Source organism: Amblyomma maculatum, chromosome 1 (assembly GCF_055883805.1).
Source record: "Amblyomma maculatum isolate TAMU_Amacu chromosome 1, ASM5588380v1, whole genome shotgun sequence".
Classification (NCBI taxonomy): Eukaryota; Metazoa; Arthropoda; class Arachnida; order Ixodida; family Ixodidae; genus Amblyomma; species Amblyomma maculatum.
The window spans coordinates 313,894,988-313,914,511 of NC_139344.1; the positions used below are offsets into that span (position 1 = coordinate 313,894,988).

Sequence of the window (19,524 nt, forward strand, 5' to 3'; positions counted from 1 at the left end):
TCGGGTATCATTTGGGTTCGCTATTGGGTAGAGGAAGCGATAGCGTTAAAGGACCAGGCGCGATCATGGGCGTTGTGAGCGAACAGCATAGCGCTGGCATGACTGATTCTTCGATGGTTTGAGCTGCTTAGCAAGACATCAGAAAGTTGAGAGGAGCTGCCAACTCGCGTTGCTCATCTGCGGTGGGCGAATAGAATAAAAATCAACTTTCCAGGGCTGTTGGATGCCAAGTCAGGCACGCGCTACACCCACGCCGCGCAGTCACGTTGGTCGAATATTTAGGGGGAATCCCCCAAGATGGAACAGATTAGGGAGTAAGCACAAATTTTCTTTTAATGCCAAGTTTCTGAGGAAGATCTATAGGTTTCCATTGCAGCTGCATGGCTATGCTTAATTACTCCCTTATTACAAGTCTACCCACCTTGGGGGATTCTCCTATATATTCAATCCTACCATCTGCATGATCTGCTGACCGTCCTATGGTTAGCTCAGTTGGTAGAGTGACTGCCTCGGAAAGGCTGTGGTCCCGGGATCTATCTCCAGATCAGGGCGAATTTTTCTTTAGTTATGACCTTTCTGGAAAAGCTATATAGCTTTCTTTCGTAGCCATATGGCTGCGCTTGGGTGGGTGTCAATGGGTAATTACTACCTTATTACAAACCTGCATCTTGGGTGATTACCATAAATATTCGATCAACTGTAATATAACAGACATCTGGGCAAGTTGGTACGGTGACATAATGAATAAACAATGCTAAATACTAGGGCGGAGAGCAAGAAGCAAACAGGACGGGCGCTGTTTTTACTCGCAGCTGAAGTTAATTGAAAAAAAAAACAATAAAAACCCAAGCCAAGCCGCACTTAACCACACACTAATGAAATGCCACGGCATGACGACAAAGCACACATGCCACGTTCAAGAAACCCAATGTCATTATCTGTTAAAGCGATTGACGGGACGGGCGCAGCGCCCGTACTGTTTGCTTCTTGCTCTTCGTCCTAGTCTTTAACGCTGTTTACTCATCATTCGATCAACACCGTTCTCACTTCGAATTATTGATCAATTCATTCTCGCCCTACCATCTGATCTGCTGACCGTCCTGGTTAGCTCAGTTGGTAGAGCGGCTGCCCCGGAAAGGCGGTGGTCCTGGGTACGATCCTCTGATCAGGTCGGATTTATTTTTAGCTACGAAGATTCTGAGAAAGCTGTATAGCCTACCTTTGCAACCGTATGGCTGCGCTTGGGTGGGTGTCAATGAGTAATTACTACCTTATTACATGCAGGCACGTCCATGCGGCTTGGTTAAAGCGACATCAAGTTCTCGCGTACGCTATCGTGTCATATCCTTAAAGGCGGAGCTCGCCCTAATTTTCCGCGCACGAATCGGAGAACGCTCTTAGCGTTGCCACCCTAGTCCGTCTAGTTGAAGCCGTTGTCCCTGCACAAGTCCGCAGAGGGGCCAACATCCAGCTCTGCAGGTGGAATAGTTATTTTTTCAGTATTAAAGCAACAGCAAGGAAGCCTTGCGCAAGTGGAGTATTCTTCTGCTGAAAATTTTTAAGCAGCTTACTGGTAGGGGCTGCTGTTTAACTCTATAACATATATGACTCTCCTGCAACGTTGCTTTCCTGTTGAGCAATATACTGACAACCATTTCGACACGTCAGCTCTGTGAAGCAGCCATGCTTAAACCGGTAAAAATATGGTTTTGCCTGTGTCATTTGAAAAGAAAGTGAGCAATGCTTGTTTCCCCAATGCAGGTGCGTTCCTCTTGCCATATGTACTCTGCCTCCTCACAACAGCGGTTCCCATGTTCTACCTGGAAGTGGCCATGGGCCAGTACCTTAGCAGAGGCGGTATAGGAGTCTGGGCAATTGCGCCCATGTTCAAAGGTGCGTAGCACACTTTTGAGATGTTTGCTACGCGACTAGCCAAACGCTCTTCCATATCAAGCATCCGCCTATGTTAGTACAGAGACGGGAATTAGGTGTTGAACAAATTCAGATAATGCAATAAATTCACTCGCCCCTCAAAGAATACCTAAACTTATTGATTATTGACTCTTTAAAGGTCTATGGGTGGACATTGCATCAGGAATTGACATGACAACAGGGTGATGGTCTAGATGTGGTCGTATCTTGTAAAATAAGCCCCATGCTACGATAAGCCACGATACACTCTCATTTCTTTGTAAAATTTATTTATTGGTAGATTTATTTATTCCTACTTTGATTCATTCACTGAGCACATTGTTGTAAGCTACTGGGAGACCACGCTGCAACCGAGCAGAACCGGCTTTATTCAGCAAAAACGAACTCTTTAAGCAAGCGCAGAACTGGCGCCTGTTGCAACTTTTGTCAGAACATCGCACCACGAAGGCGCCAAGCAGTGCCCGCTGTGTTTCCCGCAGGCATCGGCATCGCGTCGCTGATGATGATGTGCATGTCTAACATCTACTACATGGTGATTGTGGCCTGGATCCTGTTCTACCTAGTCTCGTCCTTCAGCCCCACGCTGCCCTGGCAGCACTGCGACAACCTCTGGAACACCGACAACTGCTGGGAGCAGAACGAAACGCACCCGACAATGCCGCACAACGGATCCGTCACTCCCATCGTGGAATTTTGGGAGTGAGTGCGCTGCCTGTAGCCTTAGCATACCATTAACTGCCATGAAAGCCCACTATGCTAATTTGAGTCGGTCGTACAAAATTATGAAAACACGTAAATCGTATGAAAACTGCAAGGAAATCCGCATGCTTTCTGCATGTACTGGGTCCGGACTAAGGAGGGTCCTAACTCTAGCACACGTCGGCACAGATGAGGGTCTATTCCGTATATCCACACTGGACATCGTACCCGCACCTTCGGCATGTTTGAGCATCTGCCTCGCACGGCTTCGATCTTTGCTGCCGGGTACCATTGATAAAATATTTTTGTGCCTCAGCACTAGAAATAGTCGATTTGACCGATGTGTCTTTCTTCTCCTGGAAATAAAGCACTGATTAAAAAATAATACAGCGCGACGGACGAGGACAAAGAAGGCACACAAACGACAGAACTAGCGCCACAAACAGCTCAATTTTATTTCGCAGCAAACCAGTCTTTTTGTAGTCAACCCAGCCGTATCACACATGTGAAAGAAATGTGCTAGCCGCTTCCTTGAAGCGTTTGAACAAGGTGCTTCTGTCGGAGGAACTGCTGCTAGGCGCTTGGCAGGACAAGGGGAAGGGTGTCCAGACAGTGCGGGCTCTTTGCCGTTTTTTGTGTGCCACCGGACATGATTTGCGCTTGTGAAGCAAGCTGCTGTGCCTTATAAATATATTTCATATGCCTTCTCTCACATCGTAACCCATCATGGCCCTTCCCCTTGTCCACTGCAGAGTAGCAGGCTAGATTTTAATCACTCCGGCAAACCTCTCTGCCTTTCCTTTAAGTAAATCCATCTATCTATCTATATTCAATCACCCATCCATTGCATGCTCATGGAGCAAAAGCTAACGTAGTACACAAGATCAGCAGAAGAAATGCCAACGCAAGAACGAGAGCAAAGCATCCTAATCAATAATGATCAAGGCCATCAGAGAGGAAAACAACCTACTTTTTTTTACCGTTCTACACCACCTCAATAAGAAAACAAGCATGGCCCAGTCTAAACCATCGGAACCTGGAAGAATAATTAGCAACTGCATCAGGAGTGATATATGATGAGCAATAAGAAACGTGGGAAAAAGGTGAGAAAAAACGTGTTTATAGACCAAAGACTTTGTCCGAGGCATAAAAGTTGAAAAGCATGAACAAGGTAAAAAGCTTCAAAAACGATAAAAGCAACCGCGTGTGGACTGATAGCATATGACCAATATGGCCAACAAGAAACGTGGAAAGAAATTAAAAACGAAGTGATAAGATCAAACTCTGCGTCTAGCGCATAAAAGGTGAAAAGAAATCCACACGAACACCACTACAACACCAAAAGCCAACTAAAAACTATAGAAACCCTTATAGCTATAGAAAATTTGCTCATTACTAAACGTAATGGAAGGCTTCCTTAGTAACGAGGAAAATTCTTTCCCTGAAGGTTTTCTATTGCTTTTAGTTGGTTTTTGACGTTGTGGCGATGTCCGCGCAGATTTCTTTTCCACTTTTATGCCCTTGAGGCATATTCTGGTCTTATCATTTTATTTTTCACTTTTTTCCACGTGCGGGCGGAGTCTGACTTTGGACTCCATCTTACCTTATGTCTTGTTGGCCATATTGTCACGTAGCCGTTTAGGCCCGTAACCAGAAGGTTGGTTTTAATAGGGGGTTGACCTAGTAGGTGCAGCGGTGGCGTAGCGGTAGAACATCCGCCTCGCATGCAAGAGGACCGGGGTTCAAATCCCGGTGCCGCGCAATTCTCCACCGGATGACAAAAAAAAAAAAAAAAAATCCGCGTGTCGATGGAATTGCATATACAGGTTTGGGGTGCGACCTGATGCCGGTGAACACCTCCGGCAACGCACTCCCTCACCAGAACAGGAGTTGGCCACCCTGGTGCAGTAATTGGCCACAACCTCCTATGATAAGCTCCATAAAACCTCGGCCCTCAGTCACCAGCGGCTGCGGAACAACTGACCACGGCGGCGGTCAGACCTGTGACGCAGCAGGGGGTGCTAAGAAAGCCTGGCTCCGCTGGACAGGCCGCCATTGGAAACTGACCCTGGCAACGTTTAATGCTAGAACCCTAGCTAGTGAAGCTAGTTTAGCAGTGCTGTTAGAGGAACTAGAGGGCATGAAATGGGATGTCATAGGGCTTAGTGAGGTTAGGAGGCCGAATGAGGCATATACTGTACTGAAGGATGGGCATGTACTGTGTTATCGAGGTTTACCAGAGAGGCGACAACTAGGAGTAGGTTTCCTTGTCAATAAGTATATAGCGGGTAATATAGATGAATTCTATAGTATTAATGAGAGAGTTGCAGGCATCGTAATTAGGCTTAATAAGCGGTATAAACTGAAGGTTGTACAGGCCTATGCACCTACATGTAGTTATGATGACCAGGCAGTTGAAAGCTTCTATGAAGATGTAGAATCGGCAATGCGAAAAGTAAAGACGCAGTATACTGTACTAATGGGCGACTTCAACGCCAAGGTAGGGAAAAAACAGGCAGGAGGCAAGGCCGTAGGTGACTATGGCATTGGTTCTAGGAATAGCAGGGGGGAGTTACTAGTTGAGTTTGCAGAGCGCAATAACTTACGAATCCTGAATACCTTCTTCAGCAAACGGAAGAACCGAAAATGGACATGGAAAAGTCCTAACGGAGAGACAAAAAATGAAATCGACTTCATAATGTGTTCAACCCCCGCCATTGTGCAGGATGTAGAGGTAATCGGGAAAGTTCGATGTAGTGACCACAGGATGGTGAGGTCCCGAATTAGCCTAAATCTGAAGAAGGAACGCAATAGATTAGTAAGAAAGAAACCCATCAACGAATTAGCGGTGAGGGGGAGGGCAGAAGAGTTCAGGATCTCGCTACAGAATAGGTATTCAGCTCTAACTGAGGATGGCGACATTACCCTAGAGGCAAGGAACAATAATTTCAGAGATATCATTACTGAGTGCGCGGTAGAAGTAGGCGGTAGGATAGTTAGAGAGGATACCGGTAAGCTGTCTAAGGAGACGAAAGATTTGATTAAGAAACGGCAGAGTATGAAAGCTTCCAATCCAACAGACCAGATCGAATTGGCCAAGATATCAAAGCTAATCAATAAGCGCAAGGTGGCCGATATAAGGAAGTATAACATGGAGAAAATTGAGCATGCTGTAAAGAACGGGGGAAGCCTTAAAGCGGTAAAGAAGAAATTGGGCATAGGCAAAAACCAGATGTATGCGATAAGGGACAAGGCGGGCAACGTCATCACTAATATGGACAAGATAGTCAAAGTAGCCGAGGAGTTCTATACAGATCTCTACAGTAGCCAAAGTAGTCAGGACCGTAATGAGATTGGCGTCAGGGAAAAACAGTCAGACGTTCCACCAGTGACGAAGGACGAGGTCAAGAAAGCACTAGAAACTATGAAAAGGGGGAAATCAGCTGAAGAGGATCAGATAACTACAGATTTGCTGAAGGAAGGGGGGGATATCGTGCTAGAAAAACTGGCCACCCTGTATACGCAGTGCCTGGTGTCATCGACGGTACCGGAAGCATGGAAGAATGCAAACATTATCCTCATTCACAAGAAAGGGGACTCTAAAGACCTTAAAAATTACAGACCAATCAGCTTACTGTCTGTTACGTATAAGGTATAAGGTAGGTATAAGGTAAGATTACTAAGGTAATCGCTAATAGAATCAGGACAACCTTAGACTGCAATCAAGCAAAGGATCAAGCAGGGTTTCGGAAACGGTACTCTACTATCGATCATATCCATACCATCAATCAGGTGATAGAAAAATGCGCGGAATATAACCAGCCCTTATACATAGCATTCATTGATTACGAAAAAGCATTTGACTCAGTTGAAACCTCGGCGGTGATGCAGGCATTGCGAAATCAGGGGGTAGACGAGCCGTACGTGAAAGTGCTGGAAGATATATATAGTGGCTGCACAGCAACCATAGTTCTGCATAAAGTAACAAAATCCCCATAAAGAAAGGTGTTAGGCAAGGAGACACAATCTCCCCAGTACTATTCACAGCTTGTTTAGAGGAAGTATTCAGAGACTTGGAATGGGAGCAGTTAGGGATAAGGCTAGATGGAGAATACCTCAGTAATCTGCGATTTGCTGATGACATTGCCTTGCTAAGCAACTCGGGAGATGAACTGCAAATAATGATTGATGACCTAGACAGGAAAAGTAGAAAGGTAGGCTTGAAAATCAATATGCAGAAGACTAAGGTAATGTTCAACCGCCTCGGGAAGGAACAGGAGTTTACATTAGGTAGCGAAATACTGGAAGTAGTAGGCGAATATATCTACTTAGGACAGGTAGTAACCGCAGATCCGGACCATGAAAAGGAAATAACAAGAAGAATAAGATTAGGATGGAGCGCATTTGGCAAGCACTCGCAGATTATGACTAGCAGCTTACCGGTATCGCTCAAGAGGAAAGTATACAACAGTTGCATCTTGCCTGTACTCACCTATGGGGCTGAAACGTGGAGGCTAACCAAGAGAGTTCTACTTAAAGGGACACTAAAGAGAAAAATTAAGTGGGCTTGCATTGATAGAATGCCAGTTCCTGGTAACAAAAAAGCCACTTTTACTGAAAACAGAGCTGTTATAAGGTAGTAAAGAGGAAGAACAGGAATACAGCTATCGCCGCCACAGCCGAAATGGCCGAGGCTTGCAACTACAAATCACGTGACGCGCAAGGAATCCCGGAGGCTGACAAATGCGAATTACGTTGACCGTTTGAATGCGGTAGTCGATTTTGTCTCGAATATGATAACATGCTTTTATCCCACGTAAACGACGGCGAAAAGATGAATAGACAACGTAAATGTTGCAAGGCAAATATAAAAATATGCTCATTTCGTTCGCTTGTCGGTAGATGCCGCTAGTCTCTCAGCTTTGTTCCGGCTTAGGCAATTCGCGCGTGCTCGGATAATTTGGTTTGGGCCTGCGGTGCGTGAAATACGAGCTCAGAGCAGCAGATGCGCCTACCCTAAGTGCGTATCGAATGAAGATTATGACTCGGCACGCACCTGCGAAGTATTCTCCGCACACCGCGCGCCAGCAATCACGGAGTCTCCTCTTGCGTCATAGTGTGCGTCATCCTACCCTACTGCGTAGTAGGAGAAAACAGTTTGAATTCGATCGGCGGGAACAAAAAAAACCTCAACTTCTTATTGCAATATCTCAGCAATAATTCGGTTTTTTTGTTGCCGGATATGCGGCGGCAGTGTCACCAAATGCCGCTTATTAGATTTTGATAGCATATTTGGGTGTCTTTAGTGTCCCTTTAAGTTGAGGACAACCCAGAGGGCTATGGAACGAAAAATGGTAGGGGTAACATTAAGAGATAGAAAGCGTGCAGAGTGGGTCAGAGAAATAACTTAACGACATTCTAGTGGAAATTAAGAAGAAGAAATGGACATGGGCAGGACATGTAGTGCGAAGAGAGGATAACCGATGGTCGCTGAGGGTAACAAACTGGATTCCAAGGGAAGGAAAGCGTAGCAGGGGGCGGCAGAAAGTTAGGTGGGCGGATGAGATTAAGAAGTTCGCAGGGGTCAAGTGGATGCAGCTAGCACAGAACCGGGTTAAGTGGAGAGATATGGGAGAGGCCTTCGCCCTGCAGTGGGTATAATCAGGCTGATGATGATGATGATGATGACCTAGTAAGCACAGAAGAGCAGGTCCAGAGAGTACTGATTGACAGCAGCAGACTTCAGCTTCTTCTCGAACGCCACGGGACCACTTCTTCGAGTCCGCGCACGAGACTCTCGATGAGCAGCCGCCTAGCGGCTGCTGTTGCACACGCTACATTACCACCGTCTCTAAAAAAAAATAAATGTCAACTTGATGAATTCGAAAGCAGAGAGAAAAATAAATAAAGCAAGAAACATGAGTTAGGCGGTGCGCTAATTTTCTCGCGAAAAGTACGGCTTCATGCGCACGACATGGACAACCTCGCATTTCTGCTGGCGACGAGTAGAAGAAAAGCCGTCCGGAAGCACTTCGTACGTGACGTCGCTCAGCTGACGGAGCACTTTGTATGGCCCAAAGTACTGCTTCAGAAGTTTATCAGATAGTCCCCGATGTCGAATCGGAGTCCAGAGCCACACTCTGTCGCCCGGTTCGAAAGTCACTACACGGTGACGGTGATCGTAACGCTGAGCGTCTCGGCCTTGCTGGTTCCGGATGCGTGCCCTCGCCAGCTGTCGTGCTTCTTCTGCGCGTTGAGTGAACTCCTCAGCGCCAACTTCGAGTTCACGGCCGTCGTGGGGCAACATGGCTTCGAGCATTGTCGAAACTTCGCGGCCATACAATAAGAAGAACGGCGTCATTTGCGTTGTTTCCTGCGCCGTGTTGTACGCAAACGTGACGTACGGGAGGACGTCATCCCAAAACTGATGTTCAACATCCACTTATATGGACATCCTGTCGGCGAGAGTTTTGTTCAGACATTCTGTCAAGCCATTAGTTTGTGGATGGTAGGCGGTTGACCTGCGATGAGTAGTGCCGCTTAGCTGCATGACAGATTCCAGTAGCTTGGCAATGAAAGCAGTGCCTCGGTCCGTTATTATAACTGTCGGGGCGTCGTGCCTCAGGACTATGCGTTCGATGAAAAATTTCGCTGCCTCGATTGCCGTACCACGCTGGAGGGCCTTCGTTCCAGCGTAACGCGTGAGGTAACCTGTAGCTACAATTATCCACCTGTTGCCGGAATCAGAAATTGGAAAAGAACCCAACAGATCCATGCCAACTTGTTCGAATGGGTATCTTGGCACTTGAACAGGATGCAGTAAACCGGCCGGTTTCACAGGCGGTGTTTTCCGTCGCTGGCAATCATGGCATGTTCTCACGTAATGTCGTACTGCGGCCGCAAGGTTTGGCCAGTAATAACTCTTCTTAATTCGGGCCAGAGTTCGAGCATACCCCAGGTGACCCGCGGTAGGCTCGTCATGACATGCCTGTAAGATTTCTTCGCGAAGAGACTCTGGTACGACGAGGAGGTAATCTCTTCCCGTCGGAGCGAAGTTGATCTTGTAAAAACATTGTTTCGCATACAAAACGATGAATGCGTTCTGGCGAAGAGACGGGGAACTTCTGTAGGGCGCGCTTCCAAAAAATTGATAAGTGGTGCGAGAGCCGGATCGTTACGTTGCTGCTGCGAAACAGTGAGCGCGTCGACGGCTGCGATAAGGGGAAAGTGTGGTTCTTCGTCTTCCCGCGCAGCCTTGACAGGTGAACGGGACAAGCAGTCAGCGTCGTTGTGCTGACGTCCAGACTTATACACGATGGTCATGTCGAACTCCTGTAGCTGTAAGCTCCATCGTGCAAGGCGTCCGGAGGGGTCTCGCAAGCTCATTAACCAGCACAGAGAGTGGTGGTCACTCACAACCCGAAAGTGCCGGCCATAAAGATAGGGTCGAAATTTCATCACCGCCCATACACAGCCAGACATTCTTTTTCGGTGGTGGAATAGTTCGATTCGGCACGGGACAAAGTCCGGCTGGCGTATGCGATAACTCGCTCGGCACCGTCTTGCCACTGGGCGAGTACAGCGTCTAGACCCACGTTGCTGGCATCTGTGTAGACCAGAGTCTCGGCATTCGCATCGAAATGGGCAAGCACAGGTGTTGTTTGCAAGCGGTGCCGTAACTCGTCGAATGCATTTTGTTGTTCGCCCGTTTAGGTGAAGGTGACATCATTCCAGGTGAGACGTGTCAACGGAGCGGCAATGCGTGAAAAGTTTTCGATAAATCTGCGGTAATAGGCGCAGAGGCCCAAGAAACGGCGAACTGTCTTCTTGTTACATGGAGTAGGGAATTTGCTGACGGTAGTTGTTTTAGCGGGATCGGGACGAACTCCTCGATGGCTGACGACGTGGCCCAAGAACAGGAGCTATTCATAGCCAAAGTGACACTTTTTGTGGTTTTAACGTGAGGCCGGCAGATCTGATAGCCCGTAGCACAGCGGAGAGACGTTGGAGGTGTTCCTCGAACGTTGGTGAAAACACAACAACGTCGTCCAGGTAGACTAGACACATCTGCCATTTAAGACCGGATAGAACTGCGTTCATCATTCGCTGAAATGTCGCCGGAGCGGAGCACAATCCGAAAGGTAGGACTTTGAATTCATAAAGTCCGTCGGGCGTGACAAACGCTGTCTTCTCGCGATCACGTTCATCGACTTCGATCTGCCAGTAACCGCTTTTAAGATCAAGCGAGGAAAAGTAGCGCACGTGGCGCAGCCGGTCTAATGAGTCATCAATGCGTGGCAGCGGGTAGACGTCTTTTTTTGTGACCTGATTGAGCTTAAAGTAGTCCACACAGAACCTTAAACTTCCGTCTTTCTTCTTAACGAGGACAACAGGCGAAGCCCAGGGACTCCTCGATGGCTGTATGACACCGTCATTTAACATCTTGTCTACCTGTTGAGCAATGACTTCGTGTTCCCGCGGTGACACTCGGTAGGGGTTCTGTCTGACTGGCCGGGTGCGGTCGTCGGTTATTATGCGGTGCTTGGTCAAGGGCGTCTGTTGATGAGAAACAGTCTTGGAACTGAAAGAGTAGCCCGACAAGTCTTTCCTTCTCTGCCGGTGAGAGAGCGGAATTCACGTCAGGGTCGAAGTTGGGCGTTTGGCTGGCAGACGTGTTGGTCTCAAGAACAAAGCAGTCGTGGGCAGCTTCTGCGACACCTTCAAAGTAAGCTACCGCGGTGCCTTTAGCGATGCGTTGCCGTTCGTTTCCGAAGTTCGTAATCAGCACGTGAGCTAGACCATTAGTCAGACCATTAGTCAAAGGGCACGGCAGCTGGGCTTGCGCACAGATGGATAATCCGCTTCTCTTCCTCGTGCTGATCATCGCCAGCCTGCTGGTGATACCGTCGGGATGCCAACAACCACGTCAGCATTTCCAGCCCGAACATGTGCAAGTGCTACGGAACGACAATTTTGCAACGCCCCCGGTCCTACGATCCACGGATGAATTTTGGCACCTACCATCGCCAACGACTAGCGGCAGCGACTGTGTGGCCTTCAAGCCATGCGAAGCGGCGCTGCAAGCTTCTTGGGCTATAAAAGACATGACCGAAGGATTTCGAACCAAAGGGCACGGCAGCTGGGCTTGCGCACAGATGGATAATCCGCTTGTCTTCCTCGTGCAGGTAAGAAAGCGCTTTGGGAAATGTTTTCGATCTAGCGAGCGTTGCCTTGTGCTGCCGTGCCCTGCGGTACTTCTTGACACAGTGTGCGATGTGGTGCATGTGATGAAATTGTTCTGCTTGCGGGTGACGTTGAGAGTAATCCTGGGCCTGACATGGCAGAACTTTCGCAACAGTTACAGAATATAGCAGATGACATAAAGACAATAAAAGAAGAAAGGTTGGTTGGTTGGTTGGTTGGTTGGTGGGGTTTAACGTCCCAAAGCAACTCAGGCTATGAGAGACACCGTAGTGGAGGACTCCGGAAATTTCGACCACCTGGGGTTCTTTAACGTGCACTGACATCGCACAGCACACGGGCGCCTTGCTTTTCGCCTCCATCGAAAAGCTGCCGCCGAGGCCGGGATTCGATCCCGCGTCCTTGGGAACAGTAGTTAACATCAATAGACAACAAACTAGAACGCCTTACTCTCCTTGAAGACAAACTTTCGTCATGTACCGATCATATTGCCAATCTTCAACAGGTCGTATTATCTCTGGAATTAAAGCTAGACGATCTTGAGAATCGCTCCAGAAGATCAAATCTTATTATTTATGGCATCCCTGAAAAGGAAGAAGAAAATAGCGAATCCCTGGAGCGAACTGTAAATGAAGAAGTTTTGAAAGAATCCCTAAAACTGGAAGAAGTTGCAACAGAACGCATTCACAGACTAGGTAGACCAACGGAAAACAAAACAAGGCCTGTAATACTAAAGCTTCTAGATTTCAGGGGAAAAAACGAACATTTTGCGCAACTGTCACAAATTAAAGGGCACCGAGTTTACCGTTAGTGAAGATTTTTCGCTTCGTGTCCGCGAAATCAGAAAAAAAGCTATGGAAATACGGGAATCCAAGAAAAGATCGTGGCGAGAAAGTGTCGCTGGTTTACGACAAACTAAAAATAAACGGTGAACTTTATTTTTGGGACAACGAAAATTCTGAAGTGTTACCAGTTGCAGCTCCTCCAGTTACACCTTCACTAACCGAGACAAAAAACCAAAACACAGGTACACGGACTCTTCGCTCGCGCCGTCCACAGCGTCCCAAATAACCTTCGTGAACATTAATGCGCGTAGTATCATCAATAAGGTCGGTCCCCTAGAATCCTTATTATTAGGTTTAAAGCCAGAATTCATGGCGACAACTGAAACATGGCTAACAAAAGAAATTAAAGACTTTGAAGTAATTCCCCCAAATTATTCCATATCACGCAAAGACAGGCCGACGCGGGGCAGAGGCGTGGCATTATTGATAAGAAAAGATATAAGTTTCCTTACGTTACCTGAAGTTGAAGGGGTAGAAGCTATCTTTTGCAAACTCTGCTTTTCTGATTCTACCATCGTTGTGGGTTGCGTCTATCTTAGTCCTTGTTCTGATCCTATCATACTCCAATCATTGTATACGTATATGCAACATCATGTTAAGGGGGCGAGACTAATACTTTTAGGTGATTTCAATCTTCCTGATATTAACTGGAACACCCTGCACCATAATTCACCTTGCGCCGATGTTGTTTTTTATATAATGCTTTCTTTTAACCTTTCGCAAATCGTAACAGAACCCACACGTGTACAAGGAACCAGCTCCAACATTCTAGATTTCGTTTTCCTGAGTAGTCATTTCTCCTGTCAAGAAACCAATGTGGAAATTTTAAATGGCCTGTCTGACCACGAACTAGTACTGTGTTCCGTCCCGCATCACTATAATACACCTTGTTTGCAATCAACAATAACGTATCCCGACTACAATCGAGCTGACGACACTACCATACTTGATACTTTATCGCACGAACTAACATCATTTCAACATCTCTCGGATGACATACACACTGATATAGAAACATTGTGGCAGAGATTTAAAAACGTTGTGTCATATTGCATCACTAATTATGTGCCTACCAAGACTAAGAGAATACGCAAACGTAATCCATGGATAACTCGAGCCGTAATTCATGCCAAGCGACGACTGAAACAAGTGCAAAAACGCCATCCATCACCGAGAACAATTTAAAAATTAACCTTGGCTATCACTGATTTTAAATCCAAAATAAAAACAGCTAAAACATTTTACTTTACTAATACGCTGACTCGCTTCTTAAAAGATGCTCCCCAAAAGTTCTGGCGTCACCTGAGCCCTAAATCAAGAAATGAAAACCAAGCTTCTCCAGACGAAAACCGAAATATTGCAGCCGCGCTGAATAACTGCTTTACTTCTATCTTCACTACAGACAACGGAACTACGCCTCGTACTAATTTTTGCTCCGGAAATTACCTAGAACCCCTTACCGTAACAGAAACAGGTGTCTTAAACCTCTTACTAAACTTGGACACAAAAAAAGGATCAGGGCCTGATGGAATCTCTAACATCTTCTTGCGTAGATATGCCGAATGGGTAGCAAAATTTTTAGTGGTACTCTTTAACAAGTCGTTGTCAGCGCACACCCTTCCTAAAGAATAGAAAATAGCTAAAGTGACACATATACATAAAACAGGAAGCAAATCAGATCCCTCAAATTTCAGACCGATTTCACTAACCAGCACAGTATGCAAACTACTAGAACACATTATCTTAAAACACACAACAACCTACTTAGAAGAAAATCAAATTTTAACACCTCTTCAGCACGGTTTTCGGAAAGGCGTTTCTACAGTCACACAACTAATCGAATTTACACATGACATATCCTTCGCCATTGATCAGCAGAAACAAATCGACCTAATTTTTTTAGACTTTTCTAAAGCTTTCGACCGTGTATCACACTCTAAACTTATTATGAAACTAACTGCAACCTTTGGAGCTGGCCCCATAGTAGATAGGATTGTTGACTACCTGACTGACCGTACTCAATTCGTCGAAATTAACAACGCGAGGTCCGAAACAGCCAATGTAACATCCGGTGTACCACAAGGCAGTGTTCTGGCCCCAGTATTATTTTTAATTTTTATAAATGACTTACCTACTAGTGTTTCTCACAATATTAAACTTTTCGCCGATGACTGTGTACTTTACCAGAAAATTAACTCTGTAAATGACCATATAACTTTAAATAACGCCCTAACAGCAGTGACAAAGTGGTGTGAAGAATGGCAAATGACTATTAATGTTAAAAAATCAGTTACTTTATCCATAACCAGAAAGTTACATCGATCAGTTTTTCAGTACACATTAAACAACATTCCTCTTGCCTCGGTTTCCGAATATAAATATTTAGGCATAACACTGACCTCTGATTTCAGATGAGATTCTCATGTTAACATTGTCACATCAACCGCCTTAAAACAGCTATTTTTCATTAACAGACGCCTTAAACAAGCACCATCAGAAACAAAGCTACTCGCCTATAAGACATTTGTCAGGCCAGTTCTAGAATATGCCAATGTATGTACAGAGGAAGGCGGTCACATGTATATATAACAAACACAGGTTGACAGACTCACCAACAGAACTACTCAAACAGGCAGGCTACTCACCCTTCAAAACAGAGCAAAACTAGCGCGCCTTAAAACCATGTACCAGCTAATACACAATCACTTAAAAATCGACACTTCAAGATACATATCAAAACCACAAACACGACAAACACGTAATAATCACGCTCACACTCTAAACGAGTTTTCATTCCGTACTGACACTTTCAAATATTCATATTTCCCTCGTGCTATACGCGAATGGAACACCTTACACACATCCATTGTTAATAATTCATCATTAAATGCTTTTAGTACACGTGTGAAACATAAGCTACTTACATCTCACTAATTACTGTGTTCTTATGTCATTACGAATTTTTCTCCTTCCGCTTGTGTTTCACTTGTCGTATTATTTGTCGCGAAAATCTTGTCATACGCTCCTCAGTCTGGTCTTATTGCTATAGTATAATTTGTTATGCATAATTTTGGTATCATATTCTTTCATGTACTTGATTAATTGCCATTACTATATTTTGTACCTCTGTATTTTTATGCCCTTCCTGTTACGATCCCTGATGGGATTGACAGTATCGAATAAATAAATAAACTATACCACCTGGTCGTCTAGGGGGTTGACCTAGTAAGCACAGAAGAGCAGGTCCAGATAGCACCGAGTGACAGCAGCAGACTTCAGCTTCTTCTCGAACGCCACGGGACCACTTCTTCGAGTCCGCGCACGAGACTCTCGATGATCAGCCGCCTAGCGGCTGCTGTTGCACACGCTACAATATGCTATCACTCCATACGCGGTTGCTTTTATCCTTTTTTAAGCTTTTTGCCTTGTTCATGCTTTTCGACTTTTATGCCTTTGACAAAGAATTTGGTATAAAAAACACTTTTTTTTTTTCACTTTATTCCAAGTATCATTGCTCATCATATGTCACTCCTTATGCGGTTGCTAATTATTCTTCCAGGCTTTGGTGGTTTTGACTGGGCCATGCTTGTTTTCTTATTGAGCTGGTGTAGAGCAGGAAAAAAAATGTCGATTTGTTTTCCTCCCTGATGGCTTTGATGAATATTGATTAGGATAGTTAGTTCTCGTCCTTCGCGTTGGCATTTCTTCTGTTTATCTTATGTACTGCGTTATGTTTTGCTCCATGAGCATGCGATAGATGGGGGATTGATTGTGTAATACAGCTGGGTTGACTACAAAAAGACCGGTTTGTTGCGAAATAAGATTCAGTTCGGTCTTGTCGTTTGTGTGCCCTCTTTGTCCTCGTTATTATTTTTAATCAACATTTACCAATTAGCCCAAACAGAAGTTCTGCTTAAATAACGCACTACACAGCCGCGAGTGGGTTTCCATCCCGCATTGGAGAGACCAGCTTCACAGCATGGTACTCCCACTACACCATCTAAGCGCGTTTAACTGCAACTCTCTCACGCTGTGTTTTGCATGGCATTGATTTCATAAACTTGTATCTCTGCACAAGAGGTTCAAGACATGCCGCGTTGTCCTGTTTAAGCGCATTAAACGACTCCAAAATTACATAGCGCGCTACCCCTGAGGTCACCGATTTCTCTGTCTGAAACTTGCTTGACCTTACAGCACCGAACCCGATATGCTAACGCCTCAGTTCACCTAACAATGGTAAATTTTCCACCATTCTTTCCTTTCCATGGCGATCGGCTTCTCTGGACTGTAACGTTTTGAAAATCATGTCGCGGTTAATCTCCTTACCATCCACATTGATACACTCGCAGTTATAAAGGAAAGTCGTGGCAATCAGTCGATACCTCTGATGGGCCTCTGCCGCTTATCCGACCGTACATCAACCGATTGCTTAGTGCTGTCAGATTCAAGCTGCATGTAATTGAAGAACAGACACCTGCATACAGCCGTCTGTTGCAGACGATACTCTTTAGCGACGGTACCACCAAAGCGGCTGTACAAGGATCTTATTTCACAATTGTTCCAAGCTCCATTGTACAGAACCTTATACTGTGAAGGCCCAGGGAAAGACGTGCTCAAGCGAGTTAAAAACATGACTGTTGCACCGGGCGTAAAAACATTCTTTTTTAAATTGCATACAGGAACCCTCCCAGTCAAAACATGGATGGAAGAAAAGGGCCTTTTTATACCTTGGGGCTCGAACTGTCTACTATGTAGGAAGCCTGAAACAGTTGAGCACGTTTTCCTGGATTGTTGGGATGCGGTGTTTTACTGGGATGTGTTACAAAGGACACTTAAAAAAGACCTGCCATTGACGCCACGTGGAATTCGGTACTTGACAACTGTTAATGATGATTTTTAGTATGACCTCATCATGCTATTGGGCCTTCACAGTATTTGGAGGAGTAGGATGGCTTATATACATTGTGATGTCGATGCACGATCTGTATGTGATTATTTTGTTGAACAAGTGTATAAACTAAAAGAAATTTTGAAGCAGCAAGACGCTGCGGAGGAGGTCTTGAGTCTGATGGGCGAACTTGTGGTAATGAAAGTCCATTAGACACGGTTGTCAGCCAAGGGGCATGGCAACCACGATCTTTTACTGATGTATTTGTACCAATTCATGCAATAAAGAAAAAAAAAGTCTGTTGCAGACGATCCTAAATGTGACAGCGTTAACAACCCATTTCTTCAGCGTCCAAACATATGTCGCCAGACGCGTGATTCCGTTCTCTCAACGGTAGGGTCCTCTGTGCAGCGTCACCTGGTGACAGATAGCGGAAATATTGTAAAAATGAATAAGAGCGCATTTAAAGCCTGCCGTACTCGTTGCGTCAGTGGCGCAATGGATACACTAACCTGAGCACTTAGCGAATAAAATATATGTTCGAATCCTGTGTATGTAACTTTTTTTCTGAATTTGTTTTTTTTAAAATATCAACATTAAAATAAGCTACCAATATCTTTCCTGGGTGGTGTTCCCATTTAGGTTGGATCATGTAATGTTTTCAATTCTTAATAGCCACGAAACAACAGCATGACAACGCTAACACTATTTAATTATTTTCAACGTAATCATTTCCTGCCTTTAGTGAGTGTATGTTACCTTTAGGTTGCGTTCAGACACACCTCTCGGTAACAATCGCCGTTTAACCTGCTGAGAGGCAACCAGAGACGAGAAAAATGTTGCGGGACCCTACCGTTGAGGAGACGGAATTACGCGACTATGCGACGGCATAGCCGGCTATCGATCGGCCGGGTGATTGTATGACCTCATGAGAGCACATGAAGCTGCTGACCGCAGCCGTTCCTTTGGAGGGTGATATTTGAATCAAAACTGGCACTCTTGAATCCCGACTGACACGCTATACCCTAGGCTTGGTTAAAGCAAGGGTGGTCTTTCACATACGTCTGGGATAATGGGGTGACCCGCCAGAGAATGCTCATCGATGTCCGTTTCACGTGTTCCTTGTTTTTGTTCGTAATGACCTTCTCAGAAACAACGTGTTGGGCATCACATCCGGACTGCACGAGATGGGAGGAATGCGCCTGGAGCTGGCCCTCTATCTGCTTCTGGCGTGGGTCCTCGTGTATTTCGTCATCTGCAGAGGCCTCCACCAAAGCGGCAAAGTGAGTCACGTGAGACCTTTTCCCGCTTTGCCGTTAACGTACGGGCCCGCCAGGATCATGAAACTTGAAGACGACAGCGCCAAATAATTTGGCCTCTACCTTTTAAGTAAAGTGACTGCGTCAATGTCAAGCTTTCTTATCCTGAACGCCATCAGTCAAAGTTCGACCAAGTGTGGCGTGTGTACGAAGGGTCACTGACATCAAGCATGGAGGATTTTTTTGTTGTCGTTGTTGATCGATGTGAAAATGAAAACTAAAGAGCACTGCCGAATCTGCATTGGAGTAACGTGAAAGCACGGATGCTGCTTGTGGTTGCTTCTAGTTGCTTAATTCACTTCTTGTTTGCCCATTTTAGTCTTTGGTACTTTCAAATTGCGCGCCAGTCCCTTCCTATGCCCTTTTTCGGCTATACTTCCGGTTGCGTGATGTCCCATCCTCTACGTCACATTAACTCACTTCTTGTTTACCCATTTTAGTCTTTGGTACTTTCAACGCGCCAATCCGTTCCTATGCCCTTTTCGGCTATACTTACCCGGAACGTTGCTGTTTGAAAGAAGTAATTCATTATACAAAATTACACAAAAATGTCATTAACTACAAGTACTAAATAGCGTACAACTCTGGTTAACAAGTGCGTGTAAAAGTATATCACCAGCTTGTGTGAATAAAATATTTT

At 45.5% G+C, this 19,524-nt stretch overlaps 1 protein-coding gene and 1 pseudogene across 3 annotated transcripts in view; both read left to right on the forward strand.

The window, feature by feature from the left end:
- The window catches only part of LOC146207148 (sodium- and chloride-dependent GABA transporter 1-like), an 86,925-nt gene that overhangs the window by 20,548 nt on the left and 46,853 nt on the right, over window positions 1-19,524 (forward strand). For all 3 annotated transcript variants that reach the window (XM_084603019.1, XM_084603008.1, XM_084603015.1), the window contains exons 4-6: window positions 1,762-1,893; window positions 2,412-2,631; window positions 18,716-18,848. In XM_084603019.1, the coding sequence (XP_084459145.1) occupies window positions 1,762-1,893; window positions 2,412-2,631; window positions 18,716-18,848 (485 nt within the window). The remainder of the gene's footprint in view (window positions 1-1,761; window positions 1,894-2,411; window positions 2,632-18,715; window positions 18,849-19,524) is intronic.
- LOC146207149 (uncharacterized) lies at window positions 10,466-18,016 on the forward strand (annotated as a pseudogene).